The following is a 16,754-nucleotide window of genomic DNA, read 5'->3' as shown; positions in this document are numbered from 1 at the left end:
GTATATGTGTATATATTTATATATATATATATATATATGTATATATATGTATATATATACATATGTATATATAAATATATATACATATGTATATATATATATATACATATACAAATACATATACATATACATATACACACAACACCACAAGACTCAGATAGTAGTAGAGAAACAGCCGAGAAAGTACCAACTGGCAAAGTGAGGAACGAGCAATCAGAAACACCAGAGCCAACGACCACACACGGACGCAAACAACTGGTAACTCCAAAAGACAGCCAGTTAGACCAACTGCTGTCGGGGTGCCACGGATCATTCTTCCCCGCAAAGGCTTAAGGGTTTTGTAAACTCTGTTAACAGTACTGTACATATATACCAGGGATGAAGAACGATAAAGCGCAAGACTTTTGTAACATGATCGAACCACATTGACCTTTTAAATTAAACCACAATGATCTTTTGAACCACATTGACCTTTTGAACCACATTGACCTTTTATATTGAACCACATTGATCTTTTAAACCACATTGACCTTTTGAACCACATTGACCTTTTAAACCACATTGACCTTTTGAACCACATTGACCTTTTAAACCACATTGACCTTTTATATTGAACCACATTGACCTTTTAAATTAAACCACATTGGCCTTTTAAATGAAACCAGATTGACCTTTTAAACCACATTAACCTTTTAAACCAGATTGACCTTTTAAACCACATTAACCTTTTGAACCAGATTGACCTTTTAATTGTCACGTCTGTAACGCATGGTTCATTCTTTCCCGAAAATGCTTAGAGGTTTGTAAATCCTCATATATAGTAAAGGTGAAGCTGTTCACATATAGTAAGGATGAAGCTGTACATATATAGTATAGGTGAAGCTGTCCATATATAGTATAGGTGAAGCTGTACATATTTAATAGGGGTGAAGCTGTAGGTATATAGTCGAGATGAAGCTGTACACATATAGTAGGGATGAAGCTGTAGGTATATAGTAGGGGTGAAGAATGATAAAAGACACACCCTTGAAACAGGATCCACGTTGACCTTTAATTCTCACGTCTCTAATCCAATGCGTGAGTTCAGTTGTGGTTGACCAAAACTCTAAATCCTTTTTTAGACAAGCTATGTGTCACCTGCGCATATGTGATGTGTTTTATCGCCCTATACATACACTACTAATAGCGTTTGTCTTCACTTTTGAACAGAGCTATCTATGTACGCCATAATACAACGAACAGTAATTCTCTCGGAAGTGAGATACAAACGCACACAGCGTCTTGATTCAGAAAGAAATTTTAGGGTGCATGGGTGTGTTTTAGCTAAAGAAAGAAAGAAAGGTACCGGTTAGATATGCAGCGGCTTTTAATGTACACGTTCTATGTGATGTCCATCGAAACTCGTCGCCTATCATGAGTTATATAGACTATATGTGCAACGCTTTAGACGTCCATGGCTTCGCTTAAGAATTTCTCTTCCTCAACCTTGTGCTGCTTCTTCACACCCGTGGCCGTAGACGCTGTTTAGGGTATAGGGTTAATTGTATTATGTAAGCATATGATGTTCAAAAAGGCACATGTACATGCGACATATGAGATACAAGATATATTCAAGATGTACGATAAGATACAAGATATATATAAGATGTACGATAAGATATAAGATGTACGATAAGATACAAGATATAAACAAGATGTACGATAAGATATGAGATATTTATAAGATGTACAATAATAGATAAGATATATACAAGATGTACAATAAGATATAAGATATATACAAGATGTACGATAAGATATGAGAACATAATAGATAAGATACAAGGTATAAGATATACATAAGATACACCAAGTCCAGCACAAGCGTACCGGATGATGCGCGGCCAATGTAACGTGGACGCTGACCCTTGTGCGTCTCCGAGTTGCTGAGAGCTGTCTCCATGCGAGGGTTGACATAGCTCCAGGCACCCATGTTCTTGGGCTCTTCCTGGACCCACACCACATCCGCATTTGGGTATGACGCCATTTGGCGGTTGACCAGGTCGAAGGGGAAGGGGGAGATCTGCTCCACCGTTGCTATGGCAACCTCCTGCTGCTTGCCGTACTTCTCACGGGCCTCCATGAGTTCGTACCGAACCTTTCCTGAGCAGAAGACAACACGCTTGACATCTGGTGAGCCGTCGGGGATGGACTCTTCATTGATGACTCGGCGGAAACGAGTGCCGTCAGCCATCTCATCAAGCGTAGAGGTGCAGGCCTTTAGACTGTCATGGGTGCATGGAGGGTGTTACATGAGGACGAGGAGATGGATCAGCCAAGGTGGGATACAGATGAACGGACACACACACACACATATATATATATACACATGTGCGCAAATACATACCTGTACACACATACATAGACTCACCTATCCATAAGTGTATATACGAACACATGTACCCATATATATACACACACATATATTCACCTACCCATACCTATACTTATCCACAAGTGTACACACACACATTGGACTGTATAGTACATATGCGTCGTTGGGCTTACCGCAGCAGCTTCTTTGGAGTCATGAGGATGAGAGGCTTTCGGAATTCTCTGTGCACCTGACGCCTCAGTGCGTGGTAGTAGTTGGCGGGGGTGGAGCAGTTCATCACCTGCACAGACAACGGTAGGTACACCAACAAGACAATGAGTCATCAATAACCAAATACAGTACAATGAGCCATCAGTAACCAAATAAGGACATACTCTCGCGTGTAGGTGGCGGGTGTGGTGCAGTTTATCACCTACACAGACAACGGTACACCAACAATACCAAAAAAAATACAATGGGTTACCCACAAGTACATGAGGACACGACGCGCGTATGCCAATCAGCAAAATGGCTTATACTCTCTCGTGTATATCGACCACCCTTTCCGTTAGCAGTATTGTGAAGTTCGGTCCCTCTGCCCCAGTGTGCACAGGCGCACTGCAGCGTAGCAACGGAGACCTCTACGCCACCCGATACCATGCAAGTGCATGGATCCAAACGCAACTGAAACCCTATACACTTTGCAGGGGACTGACTATACATCGCAGCGTTGTACTGTGTCTAGCTCCTCCGGTTCTGCCCAATTACAATGCACTGGGAAACATTAACATACTCACTCAGAAGGAACCAACAAGGAGTGCACCATATCACATAGCTATACATAGCGTGCAAGATAGAGTTACCTGCCAGTTGGTGTTCTGGATCTGGTTTCGTGCGTTTGTGTCCATATCAGGAATGACATCGTCAGGATCATCACTGCGCATAGGTTCAACAGAAGAAACAACAACAAGGTTAGAAATAGAGGAGATGGCCCGAGCATGAGCAGGTGGGTTAAAGGGGTGTAAACAACTGCATATACATATTAGATATAGAGTATAGGAGGGTGGGTTGTAGGGGTGTAAACAACTGTATATACATATTAGATATAGAGAAGATGGCCTGAGTATGGGAAGGTGGGTAATAGGGGTTTAAAACACTGCATATGCACATAGATATACAGAACTCCTATTCTAAGGTAAGCTGTACATGCACGCACACAGCAATGCTAATGGACCGAGTCAATGCGAAGAGACAGAGTGCTGAGACAACGAGTGACTACAACCAACAACTTCACACAGCCATGCACCAAAACTACACACGCAAACTGCATACGCACACACATGCACCAAACAAACTACACACGCACACAGCCACACGCGGAGGGACAATTAGACGCACATCCACACCATCACCAGTGCAGCAGATGGGCAGATACACAGCAACGCACCCATGACACCACACACATATATATATATATATTATATATATATGCACTCACAACGCACCTCATCTGCAAGAAGCGTTCCAGGCGGGCGGAGGAGTGTTCTGGGCCCTGTCCCTCATAGCCATGGGGCAGCAGCACAGTCAGACCACACTGTCGCAGCCACTTCTGCTCACCTGTGCATTGCGTACGAGTGCACACATGTCATCACATGAGACAGGGGGGTACATGCAGATATGCGTGCATGAGATAGGAGGGTTACATGCAGATGATAGGAGGGTTACATGCGTGCAGGTGAAGGATACGTAGGTGTGTGGTTGCGAATCAAGAAGCCAGCTAACGAATGGCAGGATGGTGAAGGTGTGGATGCGATGGGAAAGGCAGAACAGAGTCACACATACACGTAGCTATGCTACATACACGTGGCTATGCTCATGCGCAATGACACACATACACGTGGCTATGCTCATGCACAATGACACACATACACGTAGCTAAGCTCATGCACAATGACACACATACACGTAGCTAAGCTCATGCGCAATGGCACACATACACGTAGCTATGCTCATGCGCAATGGCACTTGACAGTCAAACACTGCACAGCACTGCATTGTGTGTAACGTTGTAATGGCGCGTATCACAATCATGGTCTCGTTGGCACATCTGGACACGCAGCAAACCAATACTGTATGAAAATGACATAGAAATGTATATCTATTGATACCATACGAATATGCATGGTAATAACGTACAAATATATGTTAAATACACAACACAATATATATATAATAATACAACACAAAGTATATATAATAAAACAATATATACATATATACCATACATACATATAACAACACCATACAATTACATACGGCCACAGCAGCAGTTCAATACGCCACCCAACCCTGCTGAACACATACAACAAACACCCCATCCAACTAACACAAGTGTTCTACCTACCGGATGATAGGAACTGGTCGAAGATGATCTGCGCGCCATTGGCGAAGTCACCGAACTGTCCCTCCCACATGACCAGTGCATTGGGGTTGGCCATGGAGTAACCCAACTCAAAGCCCAGGACTCCGTATTCAGACAGCGATGAGTTGCACACAGAGTAACGTGCCTGACCCTCGCCTGCGCAATAGTAGGGCAGGGAGTGAAGGTATATTAGTAATAGGTGATGGGTATGGTTTAGAAAAGTGGACCTATGAGTATATATTTAACGGATAAGTGCACGCATACATAGCATATGAGCAGGCTTTTATACGTATACGCTCATGCAGGAGCGGATTTCCATGGGTAGTAAGTAGTGCGGGAATGTAGGAGTACACAGAGTTGTTAATAGTCTTGTGGTAACATTCGATGAATAGTCTTTGTACCATATGTTATGCAGTGGTATGCAATCGCATCTGTATATATATATATATATGTGGGGTGCTCTTCGGATGGGATCATACATTCTCCTCACACTCAACCACACAATTTGGCGTATAGAATGTTGGTGGATGGTAGTGAGTGATCCGTGGCGACTACTTTAAGCTTGCATTGGGTGCACCGGACGAATGCATGCAGATACACAACACGCACTGAGACACCGGACGAATGCATGCAGATACACAACACGCACTGAGACACCGGCTGTCACACATGGACACATGCTTCACGCAGAGTACTGCTCACGTTGGGTTGAAATATACGCGTGCATTGCACCTGAACATGCGTATAGCCATACATATATACAGATGTCTACCCAGGGTATAAATACATATACAAAAATACGTCTACCTACGTTATACTCGCACATACATACCTACCCAGGGTATATATATATACAAATTTGTCTACCTACGTAATATTTGCACATACATGTCTACCCAGGGTATATATAAACATACAAATATACACACACACATGATCCTTTACATCTACATACACACACACACATGATCCTTTACATCTACATACACACACACACATGCTCCCCTACATCTACCTACACACACACACATGCTCCCCTACATCTACTTAAACACACACACACGCATACCTAGGTTCTCCAGGGGTGTGTAGGTGGTCTCGTCGTTCTGGTCGTGCAGCACGTGGTGGCGCTGTGAGAAGGTGCCTCGCTCCACATCCTGTCCGCTGAGTCGCACGTGATAGTCTTCCCTCAGAAGTGTACCAAAGGCCAATGCCTCGGCCGTGGCCCAGTCCACACCCGCGCCACTGTCAATGGCTTCCTTGCGCGCCTTCAGCACTCTGGGGGTCACGCACGAGGGGTGGGAGTATGTCAGACACGCCGGGTAGGGATTTAGAGTTTAAGGTTTCTAAACCCTAGAGGCAATACCTCGGTCTGTAACGGCACACATGAACGTACAGCTATGACTCAGTGTAGCTACGTATATATCACAGTTCAAGTACATCCATGCATACGCACACAGGTCTCACATACCAGTGCCAACGTGATATGGCATGTCCTGATATCAAATTCTTATTCCTCGCTCACCCACACACACACACACTCTCACACACTGTTGCATCTCATACAAAGTATTTGGTAGTGTATACGAATATAACATGGCACACCACATTGCAACTCACACATTCGCCTCCACACGGGCGTTCGAGCATTGGTTGTGTACACACACACAACACTCACCGCTTGACTCCAGAGTGTGCAGAGAATCCTTTGGGAACGGACGAGATGATGTTGCCAATGTGCTTGAGATTGTCCATGGAAGTGCCGGTGTTGAACACAGACGCATGGTCAAAGCGTGTCTTGAAGCCCTTCCAGCGATCGTCCATCCACTCGTCAATACGGAATTTCTGCAACAAGAGATAGGGCAGAGTTAATGAGTATGTCGCGCAGATTTATATGTATATATATATATATAGTTCGTACATAAATATAAATATATATATAGTTCGTATATAAATACACGACTGTGTTCTGGCGTGTATGTGCAAGATGGCGTACATGACTTATGTATGGACTAAAGCAAGCGTTAACGACAGGCGTTCGTATGGAACAGATGTGCAATTCCATTACACCCAACATCAAAGATGTATACGTTATTCGCTCTAGGGGTCCAGGGTTATAGATATTCACCCACCCACAGCACCCACCTCAGTCTTGCTCTTGTTGTAAGCGTTTTCGCACAGGTTCCAGTATTCGGCGTGCATGTCGTCGTAGTCCTTCTCGGTGATGACGCCTTCCTTCATAAGCTTCTGCTTGTACAACTGAAGTGCTGGCGTGTGCTTCGCAATGACTGAGTACATTTTCGGCTGTGTGAAACTGGGTTGATCAATCTGTGCGGAAACGAGGCATAGCAAAGGGGCCGAGCTGAGTTTTGGATCGAAATGGGTTTGGGTTTGTAACAAGGCACAGCAAAGGGGTTGAGTTGAGTTTTTGGATCGAAAAAGTTCGGGTTTGTAATGATTCTGGGACTTTCTTAGAGAGTGCGACTATAATTATGTCTGTCCATGTGAGCGCGCGCGTCTATACTGCCCTTGACTGCCAAGGGGGATAGGGTTTAGGGTTTGACTAAACCCAACACAAAATTGCAAAGTGTCATTTGCCGGCACGCGCACGTGGCGTGTCAGACGGCCACTGCCTGTACACTCATGGGTGTACGCTAATAATCCTCACAACGAAGGGATATACTGTCACGTTACTATGGTTCGTCACAGACAAGCCAGGTTTGGCGACCACATAGACGAAGCACATCGATGCGAGTGAGTACAATGCTGAAGAGAATGTTGGCGGGATTAGGCTATGTCGGTATAGTACTCGAGCCGAATTAGTTGTGTGGTTATCACGCACGCACATACAACGACTACGACCTAGGCCATGCGTACTACTTGTGCGTAAGGCCATCTGATGGAAGAAGATAGCATGGGGGCAATCAGGAGGGGCGGCGTAGGCGACCCCGACTCTTACTCACTCAAGCAGGTATATATATATATACATATACATACATACATACAACACCCAGTGGACTTACAACATAACTACGCACACAGCCTCACATACCTCATTGTGACCATAACGTCTGTATCCGATGATATCCACAATGGCATCGGATTTCCAGTGCTGGCGCCATTCGATGGCCAATTGCATGGCTCGTACGACAGCCTCGGGATCATCAGCGTTGCAGTGGAAGATGGGGCACTCCAGCGACTTGCCTACATCCTAAGGTGTCAACGACGGAGCATGGGAGGAGGTTAGCAAGGCGTATGATGAATGGAATAGCAACAAAGAGGTGGAGGCATAACATGTGCAACACCACCATACCAGTATGTCTTAATATATATACATAGCATATGTATGATACCAAAACAGTATATCTTAATATATATATATATAGCATATGTATAACACCATATCAGTATGTCTTAATATATTATATATATTTATAGCATATGTATGATATCAAATCAGTATATCTTAATATATATATAGCATATGTATAAACACCATATCAATATTTCGTAATTATAGCATGGCAATGACAGGACAAAGACACATCGCTCCATTGGTTTGTATGGGTGAGTGGTACCAGAGTGTCCGTCGCCTACACACATACCGTGCAGTAAGGCGACGATCGCGAGAAACGTGGGTCAGTGGTGAAGCCAATCTGATTATTGCAGACCACGTGGATGGTGCCACCCACAGAGTAGTGGGTAAGGCCACCTGCGCAAGGGATGTGAGGGACAGGCGTGTTTGCATGAGACCAAAAACAGGGACACAGAGGTACAGGAAAAAGGGCCACAGGCGCACCAGGGTCAGTCCAGGTGCACAGTCGTGTATGCGTCGCACGCTCATGAACATATCAGATGGACTAATGAATGTACAAATCAGATAAACTATTAGAACTACAGGGGTTTAGAGTTTAGATTAACGACAGGGTTTTACGGTTTGAATAACTGAAGCACGTGATACGTCGTACACCACCGCATCAGTGTAGAGGGATTTGATAGTCTACAGGTAGCATAGGGTGACATCTAGGTATAGATATAGCAGAGCCCATCCTATGCCCACACGTGCGTACAAGAATAGACCCATTTAATCGCCATTGACATACGTACACATACCCAGATTGAAGCACTCGTACACAATGCCCTGTCCACTGAACGCCGCGTCTCCGTGCAGGATGAACGGAATGATCTTGTTGGTATCTCCGTCACGGTAGAACTGCTCTGCCTTGACCTTGCCCAAGACAACGGGGTCTGCGGCCTCCAAGTGCGAGGGGTTGGCTAGCAGTGACAGATGCATTGGCTTGCCATTACGTGTCTCACGGTCGAGTGACGAACCCAAGTGGTACTTGACATCACCAGAGCCTGTGCGGGAGTATGGGGGGATGAGGGGTGAGCAGGTGCAGGCGGATTATGCGTGGTAGGTAGGGCCACGCGAGGTCATAGCTTGTGGGCCAGCATATATTGAGAATGTGGATGGCTGGTTGGGTTTGGGGGCCGAATGGGTGGAGCGCGGTGTGGGGAGTTCGCTAACGTACAGTGATGGGGAAGTATGTGCATAAGACGTAATAAAACAGGATGTGAACAAACTATACTAGCAGCAATAAGCCACCGAAGGAAAAACACAACACCCATGCACACCTTGTTCAGTACAGACAAGCACGCATCACGTACACACATCCATGCATCATCCACACATACCTTCTTCATTTGGTGCCAGCTCGGAGCTGAATTCGGCGAAGATCTTCTCCAGCGGTTTCTTCACAACATTGCCCAACACATTCAGACGGCCACGGTGAGGCATGCCAATGACCACACGCTCTACACCCAAGTCACCTCCAACGTCAATAGCGTGCTTAAGCCCAGAGATGGCACTCTCTAGACCCTCCAGGCCAAAGCGCTTCTCGGCACTCCATTTACTCTTGAGGAAATTCTCGAATCTGTGGCACAGAAAGGGTTGAGCGTGAGAAGAGCAGAAGGAACTGGACAATATATATATACATACACACACACATACGCGTGTGTGGATAGGAGCGGACAAAAGAGCATGACAAGGGGAGTGGAAGTACAGCTACTGTTTTCCATGGCATGCATCAGCGCATGATAGCGATCAACACATTCTGGATGAGAGATTCAGCCACACACACACTGCATCTCCCAAACCAGACAGCAGTGCAAAGATATCACCACCACCCAACAGCAGCACAAACGCCAACTCCACTCGACACACACACATACCCGTCACTCTGGATCAGGCGGTCGAGGATGGTCTTCTTCTGCTCGGCGTCGTACCATTTGACGCCGGGGGTTTCGATACGCTCGCGCAGCCAGTTACACTTCTCACGATCGAGTATGTGCATGTACTCGTATCCCAGAGTGCCGCAGTACACCTCCTCACACGCTTTAATCAACTCTCCCAGCTTCCACTGCTTGGAGTTGCCCAGGAAGCCCACGTTGTCGCCCGTCCCTAAGGCTACTGTCTTCTCCATGTCCGCCTCTTCTAGGCCGTAGTAGCTGTGCCACGTCACAGGGGTAGGTAAGTAGAAGGGTGCGTCAGTGTCGGTCTTACGTCGTGTCCAAAGGTGTCGGATGAACACGGTGGGGTATAGGTGCATCAGCCCAATGCAAGAAGCAGCCCACACAATGCATAAGCTCAAGCTACCACAAGGCAACGACAAAGGCCAGGGCAAACACACGCGCACGTGCAGACACACAGGCATACAGTTGTGCACATACACACATGCATACAGTTGTGCACATACACACATGCATACAGTTTGTGCATATACACATGCATACAGTTGTGCGCATACCTGGGTACAAGGACCTCGGGCATTTCACTGGAGAGATCGGCATCCATGATACCCAATGGATCCAACTGTGCCACATTGTGGCCTCGTACCTGGAAACCTCGCACAAGCGACTGTACAGCTAGCTGCATCTTGTCACCAGGCGCCGCTGCACCTGCACCTGCGGAACTGGACGAAGGAGCCGAAATGCCCTTCTTGCCTGCGCGGGAAGGGTAATGGGTGTATGTCATTGAGCGAATGCGTATTAATTCATATACAGGAAGACCAGGGGCTACATACACGCATCTGGATTGAATAAGCGACAAACAAACACACACACATATATGCACGCACAATGATTTTTCCTCTAGCACCACATGAGATAGACAGGAAAGCAGAATCAGCCACTCGCCCATGGTGCGACATGGGTACATGTTATTGAGCGGTTGAACTAGGCTTACGGGGTGAATGCCTGTAGTATGTGAGTTGTGCAAGTGCATGTGTATGGGACAAAGTATCCCACGTACACGCACATATAGGCGTATCTATGTGTCTACGCATCAGTATAATAACATACATATTCACGCCAATGTATGTATAAATGAACAAAAAGCCATTGTTTATATGTCCACACAGATAGAGATACAAACACACATCGCATACATATGAATGTGTGCATAATTGCAGTGGTATAACTAACGTTTGTGCATTCACAGGTTCAACTAAAAACACAGTCCCACCCACGTTAAAGCAGAAACGCTACCGAGATACGTGATACTAATATGGAAGTACCCGTACATACCTACAATACCTGTTTTAGGGTTTTTAGACTTACCTACAATACCCGGGGGTGCTGCGAAGGCGGATCCTGGGTCCATGCCTGCATCAACACTCTTGAAGAAGCTGTCCCATGACTGTGTGTGGAGAGGTCAAGTCCACCGTTAGGCTAGTTCAACTGGATGCAGCTATAACTAGTCCTATAATTGTGTATTATGATGCCATTTGCACGCTTACGAGTTGAATAGTGTGATCCCGATAGATGTATGGATCTTTGCATGTAGGCTGTTTCCTGTACTACTTACGTCTGGGTGGTGGTAGCATAAACACATGTTCTCTGACTTTCACGAAGCCGATAGATGGAACAACGACGGTTGAGGCGTTAAGCATTCACTGGAAGGGGATGTAACGGCAACTTAACCTCACCTGTGTGTAACCAGGTTGCATAGTATACTCATGGTGCATTCAATGTACTATAGGTGACATACGTATGTGGTGTCTTTAAGAGTGCACCGTGGTTCAGAAGCACGGACTGCCCTGTCCTACTGCGAGTTTATAGCTGCGACCTATTGATATGGAATAGACCTCGGCACATGTTATAGTCAAAGACCCAGTGCATCAAAACAGATTTATACATACAGAAAACTATACATATGGTCTGTATAGACACAAGCAATCACATACATTTAGAAAAACAATCCATATTATATTCACTTTTGTATAGAATTTGGAGCCATTCTCCACGGAAATACTTATTTATAAATGAATACAATCGGTTATATATATATATATATATGTAATTATATATACTAATCGTGTACATTCATATATTAAAATAAGCACACACAAATGCAAATATATGCACAATTTCATATATATATATATATTTCAGAATGTGTAGAATGTGCTCATTTGCACATGCACCAATGATCTATACACCCGCGCACTGACTCGAGTAACATGTCAAAAAGCCGTAGCTTCTACGACTGTATGGTGCATATCGTATGAGACACACGCTCTGTGAACATCAACTACACGATACTTTGGAACTAGATCACTTCACTAAAGGCAGAGAGCTTATTACTGTCCGAATAGACAACTTGTAATGGGTGTGGTCGAACAGTGAAGGAAGCGATACACAAGTTACGCGCGTGGCATCGCCAATCTGTGTACTAAGCAGCAACTCCGTCAAAAACGTCCTCAAGTAGACATGTTTGATACGAGCTCAGTGAGGAAGGTTTACCTTCGTCACTTATACACACTGAAGAAACAACAAATATGCATCATATGCACAATACACCCGACGGCTATGCCGTGCACTACCTGAGAACATACTCCTAAGGGTCGCGCATCAACCATGCCCAACATAGAACACTACCTAAAATCAAACGTATTTATATATGGGTACCATACCTTGTGTACAGAGGAGGGATCCTCCTTCCAGGCGGTATACATCTCGTCCATGTACACACTATTAGATCCGTTCATAAAGCTCTCGGCACTGTTTGATTGATACCGTTTCGTCAACAAATCAAACGATTTGGCGACACATGCGGTTGGCGCCATTGGCCGGGCCGCAGCCCTTAATACTGTGGTGAGCATTCCCAGATATACCTGCAATCAAGCGATGCTAAGTAGGTGTGTGTATATAGTATAGTGTGTAACTGGTGAAAAGTGTTCTGGCGACACACTCCCCCTCTCTTTACTGTGTGCGAACACTCCGCTACGTCACTATATATATGGTCTTCAAAAATATTTATAAATATATAATTTTAAAATATGCATTTACTTGTTGTGAGTACAGAGTACAATTTGTTCAAAACTTCAAATCAGAGTAATGACTTCCGAAACCAGTGCCTTTGGCCCCACTGGCCCCAGCAATCAGATGCAACTACTACTACTTCAAGACTCCAGTCACAGCTAGAGTGATTGTTTAATTACGACGGAGTGACTGCTTTTGGGCGGCCCATTTGGGAAGCGTGAGCAGACTATTGGCCCACCCATCCGAACAGAACCATTCGGATTATGGAATAGTCCTAAAGTCCAAAAAAAAAGCTTACAAATCATTCCACAATCGGCAATCCACAACAGTGCAACAGACTATAGAGAATTCAGAATCGGGGCTGGGATTAGGACCGAACAGCAGAAATCGGGTTGGTATAGAACTGTACCGAAATGGAGATCGAGTCGAAATGAAATCGGGTCGGTATGATCCCATTTCGGTACTGTACCTGATTCTGAATTTTGTATAGTTCCGAACTTTACTTTGCTGCGGGTTTTTTTTCAGAAACCGCAATAATCTGGCAAGTGATTACAAATTATTATTTTTGAAATAAATAAATATAATACAATAGCACCGTGGCCCGTGGAGTCGAGGACAGGGGACACACAGGTGTGAGTGGTTGAGCCTTTGAAGGGTGGATTTAATTAATCAGAGTTCATTGTACAGTTCACCACTCTGGGGAGTATGGGCCATTGCTTTACCTGTGCATAGTTGCATACGCCTAGTATTGTATAGTTACATACACTATAGTACAACTAATCCTTACTTTTACTAGTGTATCCAGCACAGTCACTCATCGAATCCAATAATATACCATGACAGTCAAGGGCAGCGTTCAGACGCAGTTCGATTCGCGCAAAGCACATTACATGCGTGAACTTGCCAGTGCGGTACCAGACAGATCCAGGAAGGGGTTCGCAGACTATCCCGTACTTCCCATATTAGACCATATCAATGCATTACACGACTTCTTTACCACCAGCTCCTGCTCAGGGCGTGTTGCGGTGTATAAGGAACACCCCACAGTTGCCATGGAGACGGCTACTCTCAATACTCTGTCCGGTGTGGGGGATGGGAGAGATGCGTCCTCAGACGACGCAGGTGCAAGAACACAAGAAGGCAACGTAACAAGTGTGAAGGAGAAGGACGATTCAAAAGTACCGGACATTACACACATATCCACACAACTACGCACACACCATAACGAACCAACATCACAATACATCCCCCCGGCAATGCACAAGGCGGAGGTATCGGTGGACAAGCGGAAGGGTGGTGGCTGGCTGTTTGTATCGCATGAAGTGGTTGCTATGCCAACGGATGATCAAGAACTTATAAAGATGTATCTACCAGAACATAACAGTATAGATAGTGATAGTACGAAGGCACACGATAGTAATAAAGACAGTCAAGCCACAACACCGTTACTTATATACCTGAAGATGGAGCCAGTAATTCTGCATGTAGAAGCCAGGTAGGTGCAGTAGGATTAGTATACGCTACAGTGATACGTCTTCAGCATGCGCTGAGTGTGCGGTGTGTACGACACTTAGCTGTTCACTGCCATATCAAAACGTATGGCGTGTTTGCATGTATATATGTGTACGTGTGTTGGTATATATTATATATATATATATATACATATCTGTCTATCTATCTATCTATCTATCTATCTATCTATCCATCCATCCATCCATCCATCCATTCATCCATTCATATATATATATATATATATATAGTTTCTTGTGTCAATTTGTACGTACGGGTAGACATGATCGTAACCTTGTGTTCTTGATTGTATTTGCGTTCGGTTACATCTGTTAGTCCTGTTTACCACGTGCCCTCGTGTATCGTTTCGTAGTGATTTGTTTGTCGGCCTCATTTCACAGCACGAGTGCAACATCACGCCTGGCCTGAATAGTTATCTTTAGTCTGTCCACGTGCACATTCATGCCATCCCCGTCACGTACATCTCACCGCTTACTCGTATCAATCACCGGACACAGCTCCCGTCTATTTATAGATCAGAAGCACCCATACATCTCACCACACACTGCTGCGTTCAATTTATAGATTGGTAGCACCCTTACTTCTCACCATACACTCGTGTGCTCTATTTATAGATTGGTAACACCCATACTTGTCACGACACACTCCTGTGTTCTATTTATAGATTAGTAGCACCCGTACTTCTCACCACACACTGCTGCGTTCTATTTATAGATCAGTAGCACCCATACTTCTCACCACACACTGATGCATTCTAATTTTAGATTAGGTTCACCTATATTTCTCACAATACACCCGTGTGTTCCATTTATAGGTTGGTAGCACCCATACTTGTCACTACACACACCTGTGTTCTATTTATATATTAGTAGCACCCATACTTCTTACCACACTGCTGCGTTCTATTTATAGATTTGTACCACCCATACTTCTTACCACACACTGCTGCTCTCTATTTATAGATTAGTAGCACCCATACTTCTCAACACACACTGCTACGTTCTATTTATAGATCGGTAGAGAGAGCAAGAGACATCCTCAATGTAGCACTGTCCTGTGGCTTTAAGTCGTCAGGAATCGTAACCACCCCAAAACGGCATATCATCCACATCCGAGGCAACCTAAAAATAGATGCCCCCATAGCAACGGTATCTAACGGGCTCATTGTGTCGCCCAGTTATTTGCGCATTCTCACACAGGCAGCAAACCACAAGATGCGTCAGAACTTGCAATCCATGGATAGGTATGTTGTGTGTAGTGTTGTGTAGTGTTGTGTGTGTTGTTGTGTGTAGTGTTGTGTGTAGTAGACCGTATACCATGCGAGCATGTTTCTCAGATGGTGTATCATACAGTACACGCTTCCCTTTGCGTGTGTGTGTGGGGGGGTGCTAAAGTGAGAGTGGAGGGTTGATGAGTGCAATGGTGTGATGTGCCTATGATTGATTGTCCAAGGTCAGAGCTCACAGAGACTCTAGCGACAGCGTTTGCGATAGGGTCCGTGAGTGTGCATTTGTGTGGACTTGTGCGTACGAGTGTGTGTCGTCTTTGCACACATAAGCACTACTTTCCGTAGATACGATGGTCGCGATAGTTTACTACGCCTAGGGGGGGGGTTGTGTCTGTAGATGTGCTGGTTGCTGGCTGGTGTATGGCTTTCTGTGAAGAAACTTACGTACGAACACAGTCACACACATACACGCACGCACCACATCGGTCCCACTGTAGGTTTTTGAGCGCATTACAAGCCGCAGATCTGGACAATACACATCACAAAAGTACCGCACCGAAAGAGTCGAAGGAGGAGAAGCGGCTGAGAAAACTGGCAGCCGGAATGGCTATACAGAAGGAAGTGCAACAGCAAAAGCGCGCCAAAAGAGAGCAGCAGCAGCGACTGAAAGAACTGCAGGAGAGCGAGTCATAATAAATCTATAAATAGAACACAAGAGTACGGTCGGCGAAAAGACGACAGCAAGAGATTTAAACAGGCTGTGTGGTGGGGTATGCAAGCGTGACACCGAAACTGCGGTGGTGCATGCACTGGGTAGTGTGAGTAGGTAGTGATTGTATTAGGTAGTGTGAGTAGGTAGCGTGAGTAGGTAGAGATTGTAAAAGGTAGTGTGAGTAGGT

At 45.0% G+C, this 16,754-nt stretch overlaps 2 protein-coding genes across 3 annotated transcripts; one reads left to right on the top strand and one right to left on the bottom strand.

Annotated features, from left to right (window-relative positions):
• Positions 1 to 1,342: 1,342 nt before the first annotated feature.
• SARC_06111 (2-oxoglutarate dehydrogenase, mitochondrial) lies at positions 1,343 to 13,060 on the bottom strand. The gene is made up of 17 exons (XM_014300003.1): positions 12,749 to 13,060; positions 11,394 to 11,472; positions 10,583 to 10,778; positions 10,008 to 10,283; positions 9,471 to 9,709; positions 8,889 to 9,134; positions 8,381 to 8,487; positions 7,828 to 7,986; positions 6,921 to 7,103; positions 6,454 to 6,620; positions 5,845 to 6,053; positions 4,758 to 4,931; positions 3,859 to 3,970; positions 3,217 to 3,289; positions 2,548 to 2,654; positions 1,870 to 2,264; positions 1,343 to 1,520 (listed from the first exon to the last, which is right to left on the bottom strand). The coding sequence occupies exons 1-17, from the start codon at positions 12,935 to 12,937 to the stop codon at positions 1,444 to 1,446; spliced, it is 2,988 nt and encodes a 995-aa protein (XP_014155478.1). The 5' UTR covers positions 12,938 to 13,060; the 3' UTR covers positions 1,343 to 1,443.
• Positions 13,061 to 13,714: 654 nt separating this feature from the next.
• Positions 13,715 to 16,566, top strand: SARC_06110. Of its 2 annotated transcripts, none has more exons than XM_014300001.1 (3): positions 13,715 to 14,592; positions 15,805 to 15,870; positions 16,353 to 16,566. In XM_014300001.1, exons 1-3 carry the CDS (start codon positions 13,934 to 13,936, stop codon positions 16,546 to 16,548), a joined length of 921 nt encoding a protein of 306 aa, XP_014155476.1. In that variant the 5' UTR covers positions 13,715 to 13,933; the 3' UTR covers positions 16,549 to 16,566. The 2 variants fall into 2 exon arrangements, with proteins under 2 accessions (XP_014155476.1, XP_014155477.1); XM_014300002.1 differs by having other exon boundaries at positions 15,640 to 15,870.
• The last annotated feature ends 188 nt before the right edge of the window (positions 16,567 to 16,754 follow it).

The sequence above is a fragment of the Sphaeroforma arctica genome (assembly GCF_001186125.1).
Source record: "Sphaeroforma arctica JP610 unplaced genomic scaffold supercont1.423, whole genome shotgun sequence".
NCBI classification, from domain to species: Eukaryota; class Ichthyosporea; order Ichthyophonida; genus Sphaeroforma; species Sphaeroforma arctica.
The sequence above is the reverse complement of the archived record's forward strand: the minus strand, read 5'-3'. Positions and strand labels throughout refer to the sequence as shown.